General features: G+C 43.6%; 1 protein-coding gene across 2 annotated transcripts in view; it reads right to left on the bottom strand.

Annotated features, from left to right (window-relative positions):
• Window positions 1-838: 838 nt before the first annotated feature.
• Window positions 839-18,455, bottom strand: part of IGF1R (insulin like growth factor 1 receptor) — a 199,523-nt gene continuing 181,906 nt past the window's right edge. For both annotated transcript variants that reach the window (XM_064456157.1, XM_064456156.1), the window contains exons 20-21: window positions 14,742-14,876; window positions 839-8,498 (exon numbers count right to left, since the gene is read on the bottom strand). In XM_064456157.1, the coding sequence (XP_064312227.1) occupies window positions 8,132-8,498; window positions 14,742-14,876 (502 nt within the window). In that variant the 3' untranslated portion in view covers window positions 839-8,131. The remainder of the gene's footprint in view (window positions 8,499-14,741; window positions 14,877-18,455) is intronic.

Genomic DNA, 18,455 nt, shown 5'->3' with positions numbered 1-18,455 from the left:
GAACAGGAACCAAATGAGATCCCGAATTGTACAACTTGGAACTGGACAGTGACAGATCACGTCTGTGCTTCCTCCCCTGCCAAGCCAGGCTCCTCCATGTCCCAAACACAGCTACGTACAGCAGGATTCCGCCATGAAAGCTGGGTATGACAGAGGTTGGCGGCACTTCCACCAACGCATGCTCTCCTTGATAATCTTGCTAGCACCATGGCAGACAAGGATGAGAGAAAATTAGCAGGTATGTTTCAAAAACAGTCACTAGAACAGGACAGCAGCAGCTAAATGTGGACACCTGGGATCTCTCCCGGGAAACAAAAGCACCACGTCAGTAAGGCGGCCAACAGACAAACCTACCAGCACGGACAGCTGGCGAAGCTTTGGGCCACCACCGTGCCTTTTTTCAGTCAACAATCTGATGACAAGAGTCAGAGGAACTGGAAATTCCAAGGTAATTCTAGTTTTACTTGCCACTCTTTTCCAGTGACAGTTACAGAAAACGGATAACCACGTGCCGGCTGGCCAAATGCCTCATCTACAGATTGCCGTGAGGGTAAATAAGCAGGTTTTCTTCAAATAAATACATAAAAATGCTTACCTTGTTCAAAGGAACTACCTACTGCAGAATGGGACTCAAAGGCCCATCGAGAAAGGGCATCACTGGATGAAAATAACTTTTGATTTCAACGCAACGGCAGTACCGATCTCTACTAAGATTTATCCAGAGTAGCTCAATTAAAAGCAGCCAAAAAGGGCAGAAGAAAACCAGAGAAGATTTACTCTGTGTTTTCTAACCTGTACTTGCTTTGCACAAGGAGCAACAAATTCAGAAACAGGCAAGTGCATACAGAATTCTTTTATTTAACTTAAATCATGTAGTACTGAAACTACTAGAAAAAAGCAGAGTAAGAGAAACTAAAGGAGCCTTAGCTTCAGCCATTCAAAATAGACAAAGTTTCTTCTTTTCATAATGTAAAGAATCCCGAGTATATCGCAATAACAGGAATAAATTCTTACAACAGAATATACAAAAACATTTTGAAATTTTTTTTATCTACTGATTCATTTTAATATAAACACAGGAATTTCTTTAGGAATAATTTATACACAGCAAGTCTTTTTATGTAATAAATTGGCCATGTTATTGTGTGATTTTCTCTTAAAAAAATTTAAACAAGAAAAATTGGAGAATGTTGTATTTGCAACTGCATCCATTCCTTAGCACTTTCTAGTTTTGTTTTTGTCCCAGAGGTAGACAAACTCTGGCCAATCCTTTCATCTCAAACCTCACTGGTTCAGAAAACAGAAGAGCTGATTTTTTAAACAGTATCTAAATCATCAGAACCCTTCAGCAATGCGGTTAGTCAGATCTGGGGGGAGCGAGGGGGAAGGGATCTTCAATATTCTTAAATAAAAATAAATAGGGACCCTGCCTTGCTCATGTCAACAAAGCTTCAAATGGCGCTCAACATCTTTAGAGGCTGCATACAAGCTTTTAAAGTGATAAGAAATCCGCAGATAGTTCTTCAACAGTAATTATGAAAACCGTCTTCCCTCTTCCTCTTACGCAGTCGCATCCTTCAAACCACGCGGCCACCGTAAAGCAGGTACTGAACAGCACAGGTGAGACTGGGTAGCAGCAAACCCCCTTCTGTTTCCCCGACCAGTGAGGTTCTTGTAATCCATTAAGTCAACTGCCCTAGACAGTGAAGTGAAATGACCAGTTCAGATGATCCCACCCCAACCAGAGGGCTCTGGAAGACCAGGATACTGAAGATACAGAACATTTCCCCAACTCTATTCATTCGCTGTATACTGGGACACAAAGCTTGGGCGGGTGGGGGGAGAGGGACACGCCAGGGACTGGACAAGTTAGCGATCCTTTTTGGCATATTGTAAAGCTAGCTAGTAAACTGGTACCATCAAAAAAACCTGATCACATACAGACACACCCATACAAAGACACAGAAAAGTGCCCTTAAATTATATTTTAGGCATTTATAAACTACAAACATTTTATAAAATTATTCTATGTACTTACAAAATGCAATGAAACATTTAATTAGTTCTTGTAAACCAGATCTTCGTCAACTGACTACCCGTAATCTACTGGACTTAAAGCCCTATTGAAAATGCTAATGGATTACTGATCAACGAAACGCGTACAAGAGAAAAAAAAGAAGATGAGCACACACACGTATGCACACACACGAACTAGTGATAGTCTTAAGGTACTTGCAAAACAGACCGTCAGTTGCGACTGATTCGTACAGACCGATGGTAACAACCGTTAAACTCCTGGCCACAAATTTACCGCTCCAGCTGGGAAGTCCAGAGGTTTATTTACAAGTACCAACGATCAGAATTGCGATACCTGAGCTCCGACGCTGCCCCACATACCAAGCTCAGGAAACCACCTCGAACTCCTGCCAAGCCCTGTGTCTTTGTAAATACCCATTTCACATCCTTTGTTTGCGTGTGTCTCCAAACCGGCGCTGCTCAGTTCCGATTTACCCGGCTGCGCTCAGTTCCAGAGGCCGTTCACCGTCTCTAAGCAACTGGTTTCTGAACTGAGGCATCCTTCGAAGCCCCCCTGCCTGCGAATAGTTCTGTATCTTCAGCACCCCTGGCCGCTCCTGTTGTTTCTACACATCATTCTTAAACCCTTGTCCGCACAACTACTCGTGGGTTAAGTTGCAAAATCTGGCTTTTATCACTGGTTAGTAAGGAGTGGATCCCTTGCACCTTCCTTCACTGTTGTTCAGCCCAGCGATTAAATACACGGTTGACAAACAAAATAACAGGAAACAAGTGTTACTTGTACTAATGGAATGAAAAGGGTTCAAACATATATATCTATAGTACAGATATACATATGCAGAGATATATATATATGTATATATAGATATATATTTATGGAGTTACACCGACAATAGGAGTGTTGTTCACTTAGACTCGGATTGTGCCGAACACCCCTCCGCTGTTCCCAGAGGACCTGACAGCAGTTCCATCTGGTGACCAGTCGTCCTGGGCAAACTGGGCTTTCTGTCCTTTGTTTTTAAAGACCAAGAGGAGCATCAGTGCGAGCATGCCTAGAATCATACATCACTTAGAACCAGCGTTAAAGAGGAGAGGCATCACACCGAGAAAGACTTGGTGCACGCAGGCCGGCCTCACGCTTTCCGTCACGCTCGGCTTCTGCGTCTCGTTCGTCGCGCCCCCAGAAGACCCTTATTCAGTACGACGCAGCCGGCGCGTCTGCGTTCACGTGGGAGCCACATCCCTTTGCAACCAAACCACCTTCGGTGCCACCCAGCAGCTCTGAAACGCGAGCCAGGTGACAACAATGGCCGAGCACAAAAAAGCCGCCTGCTCCCCGTGGTGACGCCAATTTATTATCCTACCGCAGCAGGACATCTTGGTACCACTTGTCAAAATGCTGGTTTTCAGGGCTGGGTGGGCCTTTGTTTTTAATTTATAAACAAATTGGATTACTTTAACTTTATTCAAACATAGCTGAAGTTCTCAATAAATTTGCCATACCAGACAAGCCAGTGGTCTCAGGGAAGAACAACATTACAAACCATATTATGACTCTATCAAGCCAACATCAATTCTCAGTTGTTCACATGCACAAACAACTCGATTTGCTGTCCAAGGGAAGTCTGCATGAAAAACCCATGTGAATAAAGCTATTCAAAAATGCACAAAACACAACGACGACGACAAAAAAAGCTATGGAAACAAACAGAACGAAAAAGGAATTAAGCTTGAATTGCAAACACAGAACGCAATGGTATCATGAAGGTGGTTTGGTCCAGGAGAGCTGACTGCTGTCACGCACGCGCACGCGACTGCCTTCTACTGAAGTGCTTTTTGAAATGTCTGTCGTGATGGGTGCTATGTCATTAGTGTTTCTTCCTAATGCATTTTAAAACCACCTACATACAATTATAAAATACCAGTAACTTGGACAGTTTTAACAAAACCCTCCTAGCCAGCTGAAAGATCTGAGGATCTCCAGTTGTGGTAATCAATATGTGCAAGGGAGGGGAACAGCCGCTGCACCACACGGTCACTGGCACCTACGGAAAAAACGGAAAACCAAAACAACCCAGGAAAAACTTTAAATTTTGCTGGTTCCTCAGGGCTAGAGAGCAACGCTGCCTCCAAAGACAAACCCTGCAGCGCTCAACCACAGCGCTGCCTATTCAAGAGGCCGTGCACAGCTCGAAGTAGCCGAGCACCACATTACTCGGATACCACAGCCAACACCTGCACGAACAGCTGCCAGAGCTGGAAAAAGAGAAACATTATACATCAAGTTAACGGCAAGCTCGTGTGAGTCCTGTGTGCTTGTAAACCAGTTACACGCTGTCAGAGGGCAGTTAAAATTTGATGGCTGGTCCATCAGAATCCACAGTTATGAAGCATATAAACAGGGGAAGAAAAGAGAACTGGATTTTTACTGGCACGTTAAAAGAAATCAATTCAATGTTAGTTTTGAGAAAAAAAAAAAAAATCAGTGCTCTCATCAAACAGAAGCAGCAAGATCCAAAGCTGTAAACTCGATGTAGTAGTATCACCAGGCAGCCTGCGACAGGGTTTTCACTGTTTTTTTGGTCAAGCAAGCGATGCTGTTGCCACACGAGCCAATTTATTTTTAGGTGTGGATTCAGCCAAACGTCTTTTTGGTGCTTGTGGCATCTGAGGGAAAACTGGCAGGAATGACTTGGCCCATTCTACAGGAAAAAACAGAAAGGCCGTTCCCTTTACTCTAGCAATTCCTCCGGACCTTCCAACATCGTAACCAATTGACTTCTGTAACAGATTTCATCAAATACTTGTAATTTGAAGTCCTCGTATCAGGTCAGCTACGTCTCCACCCATCGGAAGACGCAGCGCTTCGTTGCCGACCTGAGGACTGCCGAGAGAGCATGTGAAAAAGCCTTTGTGTTTCCTTCGAGAATGGTCACCCTAAGTCAGCCAACGCTTGGATTTCTCCTCATGGTCACGAATCTGAACCAAAAAATCGGAGAAACTCCTTGGAATTGAGGAAAATATTCCGAAGTGACCCTTTGTGACAGGCAGTGACTGTTCCCCTCCAGAACCTAGAGCATGTGGTATATGGAGTGAGAGGTTACCAGTATCAACGGCATTTATTGGCTGCTGAGAAATGTGAGATGTATTCTTTTGTATATACACACATATAAAAAAATAAGAGTGAGGTAGATAAAAGTTTGAAAAAAAAAAAATCAAAAAACTGTCCCCCTGTCATACTCAAAAACCCTTATCTCAGTATTTAAATTTATTATGGGGCATCTCTACAGTGATTTAAACTGATATCACAAAAATAAATAAAAAATCCTACATAGAATACCTTCTTAATTAACTTTTTTGTCTTTTTCATTTTTAAAAGGGAAAAATAACTATGGGACAGAGGCAAGAGAAGATAATGGGACCTAAACTACACAAGCAAAAAGCACTACAAACTTCTTAAAATCTCCAGTCAAAACTAGCAATCAGTATATTTTAATTCTTTGTTCTTACTCAAAAGATTTAAACGTTTCCATCCCAGAACCACCTCTTCACTGCCATCGTTTGGTTGGATCAGTGCTAAACAAAGGCTTAGATGCTGTAACTAACGTCAGATGAGCAACTGGTACGACTCCTTGGTTGTAGACCTCCTGATGGCCCCCTCCTTCCCCTTTCACCAAGGCTTCTGCAACTGAACAAACAAGCTTACTCATTTGCTTTTGTTCTGAGGTTTGGTCTATGATTTACGCGACAAGCTTGTACTTGTACAGGTTTCCATAGCTGCCAACACTTAACTGTTTGCTAGCCAAGCCACTGGCCCCAGCTACACGCTTCCCACCCAGCCCCATGGAAACGGCACGGTGGGTTCGTTTCGGTTTGGTTTTGTTGGTTGCATTTTTTCCCCCAGGGGTGCGAAGCGCAGCCCAGGGAGCCTCCGCGAGCGCCCCCTCGTTGGCAAGGCGAAGAGCTGGGGTTCGCTGGAGCCGGGGGCGCAATGGCCACCCTAAGAACGCCCGGCATCGCCAGCTGCAAGCGGTATAGCTCTTGTTCACCGGGTGGGAGGGTTAAAATAGCCTTTTTAAAAATCAGTGACTCAAAAGCCTGGTGTCTGCTGTTGTACCCAACAAATTAAAAAAAACAAACAGGTATATGTGTGTGTGTCTGTGTGTGTCTGTGTGGGGATGGGTGGGTGGATGTGCGCCACAACCAAAACAAGCGGGGAGGGAAGGAGGGGTAGGACCCTTGTACAACAATGAATATAAACACTGAACAAGAATGTACTAAATATTTAACCTTTTTTTTTTTTTTTTTTCTGACCTGAGTTTGTATCATGCCTTGCACTGTAAGAGACTCGCATGCTGTCTGGGCAGAGGTTAGTAGGAAGGAAGGAAAACTGGGGTTTAAAAACACCACACCACAGCACTGCTAGGGTGTTCCCGTGCGGGGTGCCCCTTCTTTCTCCACGTCCCCCTCAGAAGCCCCGTAGCCCACACAGCCAAGATGTTGTAAAACAACTAATGGAGAAAGGAGGGAAAAAAAAAAAAAAAAAAAAAAGAGGAAATGTATTTATAAAAAGGCATTAAACAGTTCATGGCAAATCATATGAAAAGTATCAGTTACTGGGAAGGAGGAAGTAAAAGTTACACACTATAGTACAAAGCATAAGAAAATTTGTTGAAGTGGGAGGGGAGGGAAGGAGGGCAGACCTGAAGGTTTTCATAGATTAAATCCACAAAGATAAAGAACAAAAAAAATAGCAGCTTTTTTCTGTACAGACATATAGATGAGTATCTGAACCGTAAAAAAGTTATAAAAGTGACACAAAAGACAATGTGTATGCAAATGATCCATGGTCTAACATAGAACTGCAAGACCCTTCGAGAAGTCTTAATAATAAAGAGAAAAGGTCAACAAAGCATCGTATACTTGAATCCGGTTACTGCTTTTTTTTGTCTTCTCCAATTTACGTTTCTAGGTGTTTTTTTCCCTGCAAGCCTGTGAAGGGAGGCAGGCTGCAACGATGGAGATCTCTGCCGCTTACTGTCATGTTTTTCATGTTTCATTTTTGGCGTGCGGTTGACTTTTTTTTTTTTGTACAAAATGCACGTGTTTGTTTAGCTCACCACTGCCAGTTTTGTCCAGAATTCACTGGGATGGGGACAGGGGTGGAGGGAGGGCTGTTTCTTTACCCCATCCCTTTTATCTTCTCCATCACAAGGAAAAAAAAAAATCACATTTTGTCCAGTTTTGAAAAAAGATCTAGACAATTTGATTTTTTAAATTTTTTTTTTTTTTTTTTTAAATACCAGTGTATGATTGAATAGAATGTATTGGTCAGGATCTCTTTTGAACAGAGCAGTTGATTACTGTGCTCCTTCCATGCCTACAAAAAAAAAAACAAAAACAAAAACAAAACACAAAGAGTTCAGTTTTTTTGGCAAAATTTGGCAGCGTTGAAAATGGTAACAACCTCGGATGAATGATGGCCCTTTTTTATTCTTTTACGTGTTCCTAAAAAGATTAAAGAGCAACATTAAAAATCCAGTCTTTTTTAATTTTTTTTGTGGTTTTTTTTTTGTTTGTTTGTTTTTTTGTTTGTTTGTTTGTTTTTTTATAAAGACCTACAGTGTTAGGCAGGTGCTTGCAAGGGTACCGGGGAGCCACCTGGCCTGCGATATCTTTGATCTGATAAAAGTGCTGTACGGTTGAACTTGCACGCAGATATGTTTCCCATTACGAAGCAAAGAGAGACAGAAAGAAAGAGAAAGAAGAGAGAGGAGAGGGGAGAGAGAGAGAGAGACATCAGATCTCAAGTTTTCTGTTGCTATTAAGTGTTAACATTAGAGTTTTAAAAGGCCAACTGTGCGCCCCATGAATGGAGTCCTTTACTGAAACAAACATCTGCTTGCATATTGAAAAAAGGAAAATACGATAACTTGTTTACTGAAAAAAGGGTTCTCCCAAGTGCAGCTATGGCAGTTCTGAAGATCCACTGAGGTACAGTAGGCTTTTGAATATATTGTAATTTTCTTTCTTTCTTCCCCCAATGCATGTGTTTTTTCTGTGTTTTATTTCTGTGAGATTCTGGTTCTAAGGATCAGCAGGCCGAAGACTGGGGCAACGGTAAGGCCCTCTCATTCTTGCGTCCCCCGTTCATGTGTGCGTACGGCTGTCTCTCCTCAAAGCTGGCCCGAAGGACCACCACGCCCGGGCCGTTCTCGGCTTTGTGTCCTGAGTGCTTGTCAGTGGGTTGGAGGGTGGAGGAGGGATCTAAAGGAATGCTCTCCATGTTTTCAGTCTCCAGGTCAAGCTCCTCTGTATCTGGAGGCTTGTTCTCTTCACTGTAGAAGAAGGAGACCTCTTTGAATGCTGGATCCAGCTCGTCTTTGATGCTACCGATTATCTCCAGGAAGGAGGGCCTCATTTTGGGATTGTACTGCCAGCACATGCGCATCAGTTCGAACCTGGACAGGAAACACACAGGCAAAACCGTTTACTGAGGTGCTTTACAAGCCCAGGCTGGAGCCCAACCAGCCGTGACCGAACCGGACCACGCGTTTCAGAAAATCATTCAATTCTGATGGAAGACGAAGTGACAGGATTTTTACAGGCCGAGATCCCCGTGTCACATTTCGACCTTCTTTATAATCGCTGATTTACTTCTATAGCCCCTGTCTCAGCCTTCTCCACTCCTGTCCACATGCTTGCCCAAAAAACAGCCTTGTGGATACCTGACGTCCAGAAGCATTTCACACTTCTCTTCTTACTTGCTATTTCTCAATTTTTCCTCCCAAATACCCTGTGCTTACTTCATCACACACGATAGTGCCTCTCAGAGTATCTTTTCCAAACAACCAATCCCCGCCCTATCAATATTGCCTTGGAAAAATTTAAAATAAGAAACACACACAAAGTAAAGCACTGCTTTTTTCCCCTGAAGGAAGAAAATGACATTAAAATTAATTGTAATCCTCAAAAGACATCTCAAAGATATTCTCTCATCCTTTGTTTTAAAATTATGCTGTTTTCATTTACGGCCAGGGATGCATTAATATTTTACGGAGTGTGAGATCATCTGTTTTAAGCACGTCCATGATTAGATCTGTACAATGTCCCATGCTGGCAAAACAAAGCCACAAAATGAAATAGTAATACATACATAATGAAAACAGCCTTTTCATGACACAGCAAAATTGGATATTCCTGAGAGATCGCCCTGAGCTTTAAACACGACACAAGAAAGGACTTCTCTCTGTGAAGGTGGAAGCTGGGTGTCTTCTGTTAACACAGCACAAATAATAGGACACATTTAAATAAGAAAAGGAAGATGAACATTAATTCTTCAAGCCAATCCTCTGCATACACAGTACTCGGAGAAACATGCTGTGTGTAGGAGGTCACCACTGGCCAAAATACCACTTTCTGGGCTAGAATAAGAACAGATCTAAAAAAGAAAGCCAATGAAAAATCTCTCCGTTACGATAACATACGGGAGGATCCTTCACAGCTGACTCACCTCCCAGCAGTGACCACCTGCAGTCCCCATAAGACCCCCTTTCTGTGCCTGGCCAGCAGCCTGGTCCAGTGGCCAGTCAGGGTTCATCTCCCCACCTCTGCCTTCCCGTGTAAGGTTAGCCAGGTCACCTAACTTTTAGTTTTGATTCTATAAAACAATAATACCATTTTCCTAACTTCCTCTGGCTTTCACAAAGCAAGCAAGCAATTCCATTATGTGTTACTTAGCTCTCACTGCCTTATGCCCCGGCAGCAGTTTACTAGATCTCTGCGTCCGTGTGTGGAATGATTTTATTATTTAAAAAAACCAAACAAACCCAACAAAACCAAATGAACAAAAACTCACTCCTTTTTCTGAAGAGCACCTAAGTCCATCACAGAGTAATGTTCTTAATGCCTCCAGAGTCCCTGCTCTAGAATAAACCTTTCAACAGGACTGTCACCAAGCTGGACAACCCCGGTCTCCAAAGCCACTCGCTGTGCATCGCTGCCCACAGCGCGGTCTGGAGAGACTGGGAACCCTGGCCTGAACCAAAACCAAAGCAAAACCATCTCCTCCTCGAGAAATTCGCTCCTTGGGAAGGACTGCTGCATCTCCTCATGGGGTGCACTGTGTTTTCAGCTGAGGTGAACCAGCAAAGAAGCAGAACGCTGCTGTGTTTGGGTTGCCAACACTGCTGAGAGGCTTCAGCCAAAACAAAAGCAATCAGAACTGAAGTGCGTTTAAAGGCACAAATAGCGTTAGAGCTCGGCTGGCGCAATTCCGCATGAACAAAAGTCAGCCACCTGAGCACGGCCCTGTGACACCCAAAAAGACGCCGGCAAAACCAGTCTGTGCTGGGAGAACTCCCTGTGTACTCAATGCTGTATTGTACCAGGCACGTAGACACAAACACTGTTAAGCTATTGCTTGTTTTTGAGTCTTCAAGAAGTCTTTCATAGCGAAAGTGAAGCCAAACTATAAAACGGCACTATACCCTCACCCACAAAGGGGGAGGAAAGCTTGAGACATAAATATATAAAATCCATTTCTGTTACTTCATCGCTGTTTCCTTTCCAGCTGACTGCTGCGTCCCTGAATAGAAGCATTAGCTGGAGCCAGGAACACTGGATATTCGCTGGCGCTTCGCCCTGAGGCCTAAGGGCAATGCTAAGGAGATACCACAAGCGGCGGAGTAATGCATGTGACATCAGCACAAACAAGGACATGTGATGTTTCTTTTAAGCCATTCCAGATTTAAAAACTCTACAGAGTTCCCATAAAAGGATTTTTTTTAAAACTCTGTGGGTTCAAAGACCTTGTTTACATTATCTTAAACAAAAAAGCCTTTCCAGCAGACAACGGAAGAATTTACAGGCTGTTAATAGAACCTGAGCAGTTTTATGAAGTATGTTTCTGACTTGTGGCAAGCGAGCTCAAGGAAGTTGCAGGCATCGTCATGACGTAGAGAGATAGCCAGAGTCTTTCCCATGCATCTTTTGCTCAAAGAACTGAGCAGAAACCGAGTTCCTTTTTGCACGGAGACAGTAAAAAACAGAAAATGGAAAGTTGCTGTAGAAGCTGCATTCCATCTGAGTGTGCGCTTCTGCTTTGCATCGGACTTGACTTGGTGGGAAAAAGTGAAAGGACCTCTCCTGTTCCGCTGCTGCTACACGCTGACATTACCTCTGCGCGGCAGACCCTGGATTCTAACCGAGCGCTCGCCAGGAACAAAGGGAAAATCAGCAATGCGTAAATAGTCTAGTCATCTACAATACATGTGGGGGAAGCAATTTTGTTTCAAAAACAGAGTGGAATTCCAGCCTCCACAACTTTTAAAAGCCCCATGGGAACACACTGTCTGAGAGCTTCAGCTGTAACAAACCTTCTCGCCACGCAGCCATCACCTGATGAACGCTGCCATAACAATGGTAGTACATAAAAACATAACTTATTACTCAGGAAGAGGAGAAAAACAGCAAATCTTCTCCTGGCACCATCTTATTGAACCATCTGTCTTATTACACGGTTCTGTCTGTAAAACCATGCAAACTATGCCAAGAGGGTGTAGCATAAACAGAACTGAGTCTTGTTTCACCCTGTGTAAGAGTAAAAAGCCTCTAGAAATACCGTCGCCTTTGTGCTTAGCCCTTTCACAGAGATTTACCACCTCTCTGAACCACAAGACCGCGCTGTAAAATCCCCCTTTGCACCAGCATCCGCTACAACCAAGCCGCAGAACAGAACCTCTCCAGTTCTTCAAGTGCCCTTGGTCCCTGATCCACCTAAAAGCTACTGACTCGTTGCTACCAGGGGTTAGCAAAGCAGAGCCGCTAACAAGCATTGCTGGCATTGCAGTCTTGGGAGAGATGGAACGTCCAAGATTGCTTGCACCACGTAGCATTCGTGCAGGGGGGAGCAACAAGAGGCCCTTACGAAAACTACTGCACTGTGGCTGGAGCGTGCGAGGCTGTGTCAACACTCACATAATCTGCAAGGTTAAAAATAGTAGATTCGGTGACAGTTGCAGCAAGATTCTTCTCTCTATTCTCATCTACGCTTCCCCGCAGCAGTCTACCTCCTCCACCTGTTCTGGAGGTTTTTATATGTCACACTGCTCCCCTCTCTCTACAGAAAGGTAAATTTGTGTTCTGCCCATAATTTTAGTTGTTTCCAAGTCAAACTAATTTAAAGAAAAAAGTATCTCTGCATTCGTAGCCTACCACATGAGATATATACAAGCGCGGCATCTGGCTCCCCTGCTTGCTTGCTTTCAGGCAGTACCAAGCACAAGAAGTATGCTGACTTCCCTGCAGCAGGTGGACTTCACCTTCTGGACACCTGGAGTTAATATTAAGCATCACAGACAAAACACTGGCACAGACATAGCAAGAAACCTGTCTTTAAACAGAATCTTTCAGCAACCTCCACACAATAAGAGGACCCCTATTTTACAAAGGGTTTCATAAAGCACTTGTGAAAGCAGTTGCCTGAAACATGCTGGGGATGCGTGGCAGGAGCCACAGGCAGTTTCACGGCTCTTCGCAACTCTGCTACAAGCACCCTTCTGTCCACTCACTAATTTTGCTTGTTACGTCCCTTACTGAGAAGCAGGTTATCAGAGAGCTGGAGAGGGGAGAGGAACTCTGCCTACAGAGCAGGTCTCTGTGCCTGCCAGCAGCACCACGCGTGAGGTTCAAGACTGGCAGCAGTTGTCAGGTTACTGAGTGTGGCACAGCACCTTGGGCTAACAGGACGGAAGCCAGGGAAAGAAGCAAAAGCATACATACATCTATCTATCTATCTATATAAAAGCACCATAGTAACACAAAATAGGTTCTTTGAATGCCAAATGCATGTGCACGGAAGAAAGGTGAAGATTATTCCTGGCACTTCCTACTGTTACTCCTACAACAGCCTACTTGAATTTCAGCAGACTTGGGTGTCTGTCCTAATACAAAGACAAAACAAGCTGAAAAGAAGCTAAAGCAAGTCACAATAAGCTTTTAAGGTCAATACGTTCAAATTGTTTTTTTTTTTTTTCACTTTGGACAGAATGAGGATGTTTTATACACAACTGTATCACCAAAAAAAAGAAAACAAAACAAAACACCGCGAAACTGGATGTGCCTTAGTTCTGAGCTCAGCCCTGTTCCTTGTTCTGATGGAGAAAAGTGGCTAGATTAAAAGGAAAATCTTTTTGATTCTGCACCTCTGCAACGTCAGACTAACATCTTGGTGGCCATAACGAATGTGTGAACAGCGTCTTTGTTAAAATCAGCACAAAAAAGGCCTTTGCTGTTATGCACTGGTGCAAAGATTTGCTCTGCCAGACGTCAACCAAATTCTCCCAGCTCGCAAGCCAGTTACCCTGAAAGTGGATTCATCCAGCAGCAACATGCAGCAAGCAGAGGATTATCTCTGAGGAGGAAGGAGAATGGGCTGGGTGGGCTGCAGTAAAGAGAGCTTCTTGCTGTGACTCCCCACTCGCCCCCCTGTTCATACCACACATGCCCCAGGTCAAGGGGGAACTTCTAACGCTGAATCTCTCGCCGAGCACGTTCTTACTGTAGAAGTATTTTTTTCCTATGGATTCTGGGAGCTGACCCCTTCACACACCCTGTTCTTCCCCCATTTCTGCCTACTCCCCCCCTCCATTACACAGCTCTGACCGTGTTAAACAATCTCCAGTCCATCTGACTGCCAGAAATTCTCCACAGCATCGTGGAAGGGAAAGAATGTGAAATTGAGGAATCACATGGCAGCTACACCTCCCCCTGCATATACCACCCACCCCCCTCAAACAACAAAACAACACTGCCTGTCATCTGAAACCAAAGCCAGCGCTCCAGCCAAAAAAGCTCTTTTCCTAAGAATCCCAAGCAGCTGAGGCCCTTAAGTGATTGTATCCCTTCTGTGGGCCTCCAACAAATTTCAATAACTGCAAGACGCAGTATTTCCTTCCCAAAAGCCAGTTTGGGAAGTATATCAAAGTAATAAAGTCTGAACAACTGAAACTGCTGTACACAAAAGCCAGCAGAAGTATTTCAACAATGTACAGCTAAAAACTGAAGCCTGCTGCACCGCACACCCTCCTCCGCTGCAAGGCTTTGTATTGATTCTAGGGGTAGGCAAAGATTTTGCTGCGCATTTCTTTCTGTGCTTACAGGAAAGGAAACTGTTAGCAGGGGAAATCTGTTTATCTCAACGCGAGAAGCACCGTGACTGAAACAGCAGATCCAACACTGCTTCAGACAAAGGAACGGTACATTCATTTATCTGTATGCTTAACCAAAAAGTTGAATTCCAGAGTTTATGCACAATACACTTCAGCTCATCCTATGCCCTTTTTTCTCTTTATCCTCAAAAGATTAATTTGTTCAGAAGAGGCAAGATTTAGGCACAAAGTCTTCTGCTGTAGCAAATGTCACTTATGAGCTTTTAATGAGTCTAATTTTATTTAGGAACAAAGTTCGGGTTTTGTTTCCTTATTAGAGAAGATAGTCCAAAGTGAGATTTGGGCCACAAAGTTGTTTTCTGGTACGTCTAACTACTATGAAATACTAGATCGACAGAGACTGTTCAAGCAGCACCTCACATTACCACCACTCTTTAATAACCCCTCCTGTGGTAGAGAGCACAGAAGTGGACGCTGAAGGGATTGGGAAGAATAAACCGTGCCCTGGGAGCAGCGGTAACTGTTGACACTTACAGCATATCAGGACAATTGTCCGGTTTTTCCAGCAGACCCCCTTCCATCACAAAGCGGAGCACTTGTTCGTTGGTCATGCCTTGGTACGGCTGCTCTGCTAACGTTGCAATCTCCCAAAGCACAACACCGAAAGACCTGGAAAACAAATCAGAACTTTAGAAAGCCGAGCAATCTTTACAAGGATGTGTTAGACGATGCTGAGCAGGTAGGTGTCCATGGGTATTTTCTTTTACCAAAAAATTCCAATTGCTCAGCAAGTACGCAGCGATGGTGACAGCCACATCACCTAGCGTAAGACACCGCTGACTTCAAACACTTCTAGTCAATGGTAAGAAACAGGCTCCCAGTTTTGAACGACTCTTCAGACTGGCCTCCGCAAGAAAAGACTGGTAATATCATGCCTCCATTTTCCACACCATAATCTACAGCTCAGAGCTGGTCGTGATTATAATTACTCAGTGGTCCAACGTTACTTGGTTACACCGCTTCTGCACAGGTCAATCACTAAAAAAGCCACCGCAAGCTCACTGCATTGACCAGAAGCCTCCTAACTCAGAGGAGATTTAAGCTGCGAGTTTGCCTGTAGAATCAGCTCACATCTCACCTCCCTTTCCCGTGGCTTTGAGTTCAGACTTCAGGCGAACTGCAAGGTAGAAAAAACAGTGGAGATGGGAAGAGGAAAGATGCAGGTAAGGGAAAAAAAAAATTCTATTCCTATCTCTGCGCTTCCTGTACAGAGGACCTCAGGCTGGACAAACACCTGATCATTAAGGGCTGCAAAAAGATCCGTGTGTGGCTGGGTGCAGGGAATGAAACCTTCTAACAGGTGGAGAAGTTACTTCAGGTGAGCTTGACAAGCTCCAGCCCCCCTTCCCAAGCCACAGAGAGAGCAAGAAAAAACTATCCGTACATTTGAAAAACTAAACTCAAAATCTTCATGTAACATACCTCAGGTACTCCCGATAGCAGTTGAGAAGGCAATAATGCAGAACTGTAAGCTCTCATTCCAGCGCAAGCTGCTTTTCATCAGAAATACTTGAGTCACACAAATCCGATTTAAAAGCTGCATTTTTCCCTTACCGCTCTAGCAGGCCGAGAGCCAGACAGCAAACGCACGCCACCACACCTGTGCACCTCATCTGCGTTACCACTAAAAGCAAGCAAACAAACCAGCCTCTATTCCCCAGGCACAAAACCACTTCTTGGGTAATACTTTCCATTTATCCCTCTGCTTTGGTTTCTTCCACATTCTAAGTCAAGGGTGCAAAGGAAGGATCAAGGCATCCGACAAGCAAGCAACAAGGCCAATTTTTGAAAAAGACATGGAAGAAATGTGAATGTTCTCCAGCTTCTTGTACCAAGACCCTAATTTGCTGCTTCAGCAGCAAAACATTTAAGCCCCAAGGAGAAACTCGGTTACCCCTTTTGCAACATGTATGTAACTATGTACTTGGAACAGAGCTTCTGGCTCCTTACAACTAACTACAAAGGACAGCAGGAGTGAAAAAAAGAAGTCTGTCTAATAATAGGAATTGATTACTGGTGAAGAAAGATAAGCATAGTTATGTAATTGGGTAGTTTGGACGTAAGTATCGACACTTTCTAAAAATATCCCCATTTAAAATTAGTTTATTGAGCAGACATGGCTCAAATGGTCTGCCATGCACTGAAGAGTCCTCTACTTTTAGAGCTCCTGTGCAAAGGAAACCTAGATGCTGTCTTGTCTTCCGTGGCTAAAATGCTGAGTCAAGCTTAGAGAGAAAAAGCGTAGTTTCAATAGGGTACTGTTGTGAAAACAGGAGCCTGTATTATTAGGTGGTTATGGTAGAGTGGTTTTATCTTTCAGTTATCCACTGTATCTGAAATGTTTTGCATCTGGAGCCAGAAGCCACAAACAGACCTGCAATTGTTTGCCTTTCAGGGGAGGCAGGGACAGAGGGTCAGCTCAACATTTTGGTGCCTTTGAAGCTACTTTGATCACTGCAGGAATAATAAGAACAAGTCTTCCGCACCTACTAGTCATATTATCATAACAAATAAACTTATGTTGCTCCTTCAAGGCAACTACCAGCTCTGAAAAAATCCAAGATACCGAAGACTTATTTATAGAAATACACCCTCACCCTGAACAGTATTACATTAATTTTAAGATGTTTGCCTCCCCTAACTACAACAAAAACAGTCTTGTCTAATTACCTCATTCTTCAGCCTGAAAAGCAATAGAAGAATGAATTGCTAAAATAAAGCTCCACCCGTCAAAACCTCCAGACACTCTTTTTGCAGTTTGCCATTTCACCTTTCAGCTTATAAATCTTTGACTCTGACCACTCACACAGTTTTGTCGTTTTGACGTTTTGGCTTCTAAAACTTATCTCGAAGAACATGGAACCAGATGTCACAACACCCTACCAAAAAGGCTGGAAAAACAATCTCAACGTTTTTTACCATTTGATGAAAATAAATGTCCCCCAAAACAGCTAAGCTACACAGTTTACATAAAGCAACTTCAAAACCTGAACCAATACAAGGAATCAGGTAATCTTTCCTGACATGAAGAGACCTTCAATGCATAGTGTTTCGTCTAAAAGCTGCTGAGAAGTAAAGCAGAGTGATCCTTCTAGCCACAAGCAGACCAAGTAAACAGACACTATTCCACAACAGTGATGAGTCAAGCTCCATTACATTTGGAATTAAGATTGAAATTTCTGAATCTATAGGTGCGGATACATGTGGCAAACACAAACGAATCCGCATTCTAAACAGCGTATTCCTCACGTTGAACCAGGTTTTTTGTACCTCATGATAGGATGCCAGGATACCTACGTGAACCGAAATTCAGAATGAGGCACTTCTAACGATTAAGATGACAAACTATCCCAAGGAGCAACTGTCTGAAATACTGATGAGAGCTGTGGACCTCTTCTCCATAAAGCATTTTTTTCCTCTGTATGCTTTCAAGTAAAATATCTGACAGATTTTACTCCTCCTCCTAAGTTTTCCAACCTCATAATCAGTAAGCTACTTTCCTTGACGTGACTTCTGGCTAGGATATCTCACTCAGACTGTCCAGCTGATAAACTGCTATATTGTTTGCTCAACCCTGCTTTCGACTCAGTGACCAACGAATGCCACATCTTGTTAACGTTGAAGGGCAAACTCACGTACTTCCTGCAGCAACTGAAGTACTCATTTACTGCTGACACTTGATTTGACGTCACATCTGTGGGGTTGTTTCACTTGGAATTTGAGTTAAGTTTAAATAATAACGTCACTGAACAGTCACAGGTTAAAAGGAAGGCGTGTATGGAACGAGTGCCGTACGTCACCGCTGTGAACGCCTGATCTGCCGTGCCTGCTTTCGATACAATGGTTGGGCTTAAAAGTTACTCTTGTGTGGTGAGAATGGGCAGGTCTGCCAGCCCTGCGCTCCAGGCTCATTCAGTTCTACATCTGGGGATTTTCTAGTGGGATATTCCAAACTTCTGTCTGCTTTGTGAAGCCATTACGAGTCCCAGAATTCTTTTACTGCAGGGGGACTGCCAAAAGCATGCCTGCGCTGTCCCATTGGATAAATGGCTGATACAGGGCTTCCCCTTCAAGTCAAAGTGGTTATTTTCATCTATTTCCAAGTTTGAGGGTTACTGGATTCATAAATAAGTTACTAGCCGTATGCAAAAGATTTTAAGCAACATTCTGGTACTTTGCTTTTTCACT

This window comes from Phalacrocorax carbo, chromosome 7 (genome assembly GCF_963921805.1).
Source record: "Phalacrocorax carbo chromosome 7, bPhaCar2.1, whole genome shotgun sequence".
NCBI classification, from domain to species: Eukaryota; Metazoa; Chordata; class Aves; order Suliformes; family Phalacrocoracidae; genus Phalacrocorax; species Phalacrocorax carbo.
The sequence above is the reverse complement of the archived record's forward strand: the minus strand, read 5'-3'. Positions and strand labels throughout refer to the sequence as shown.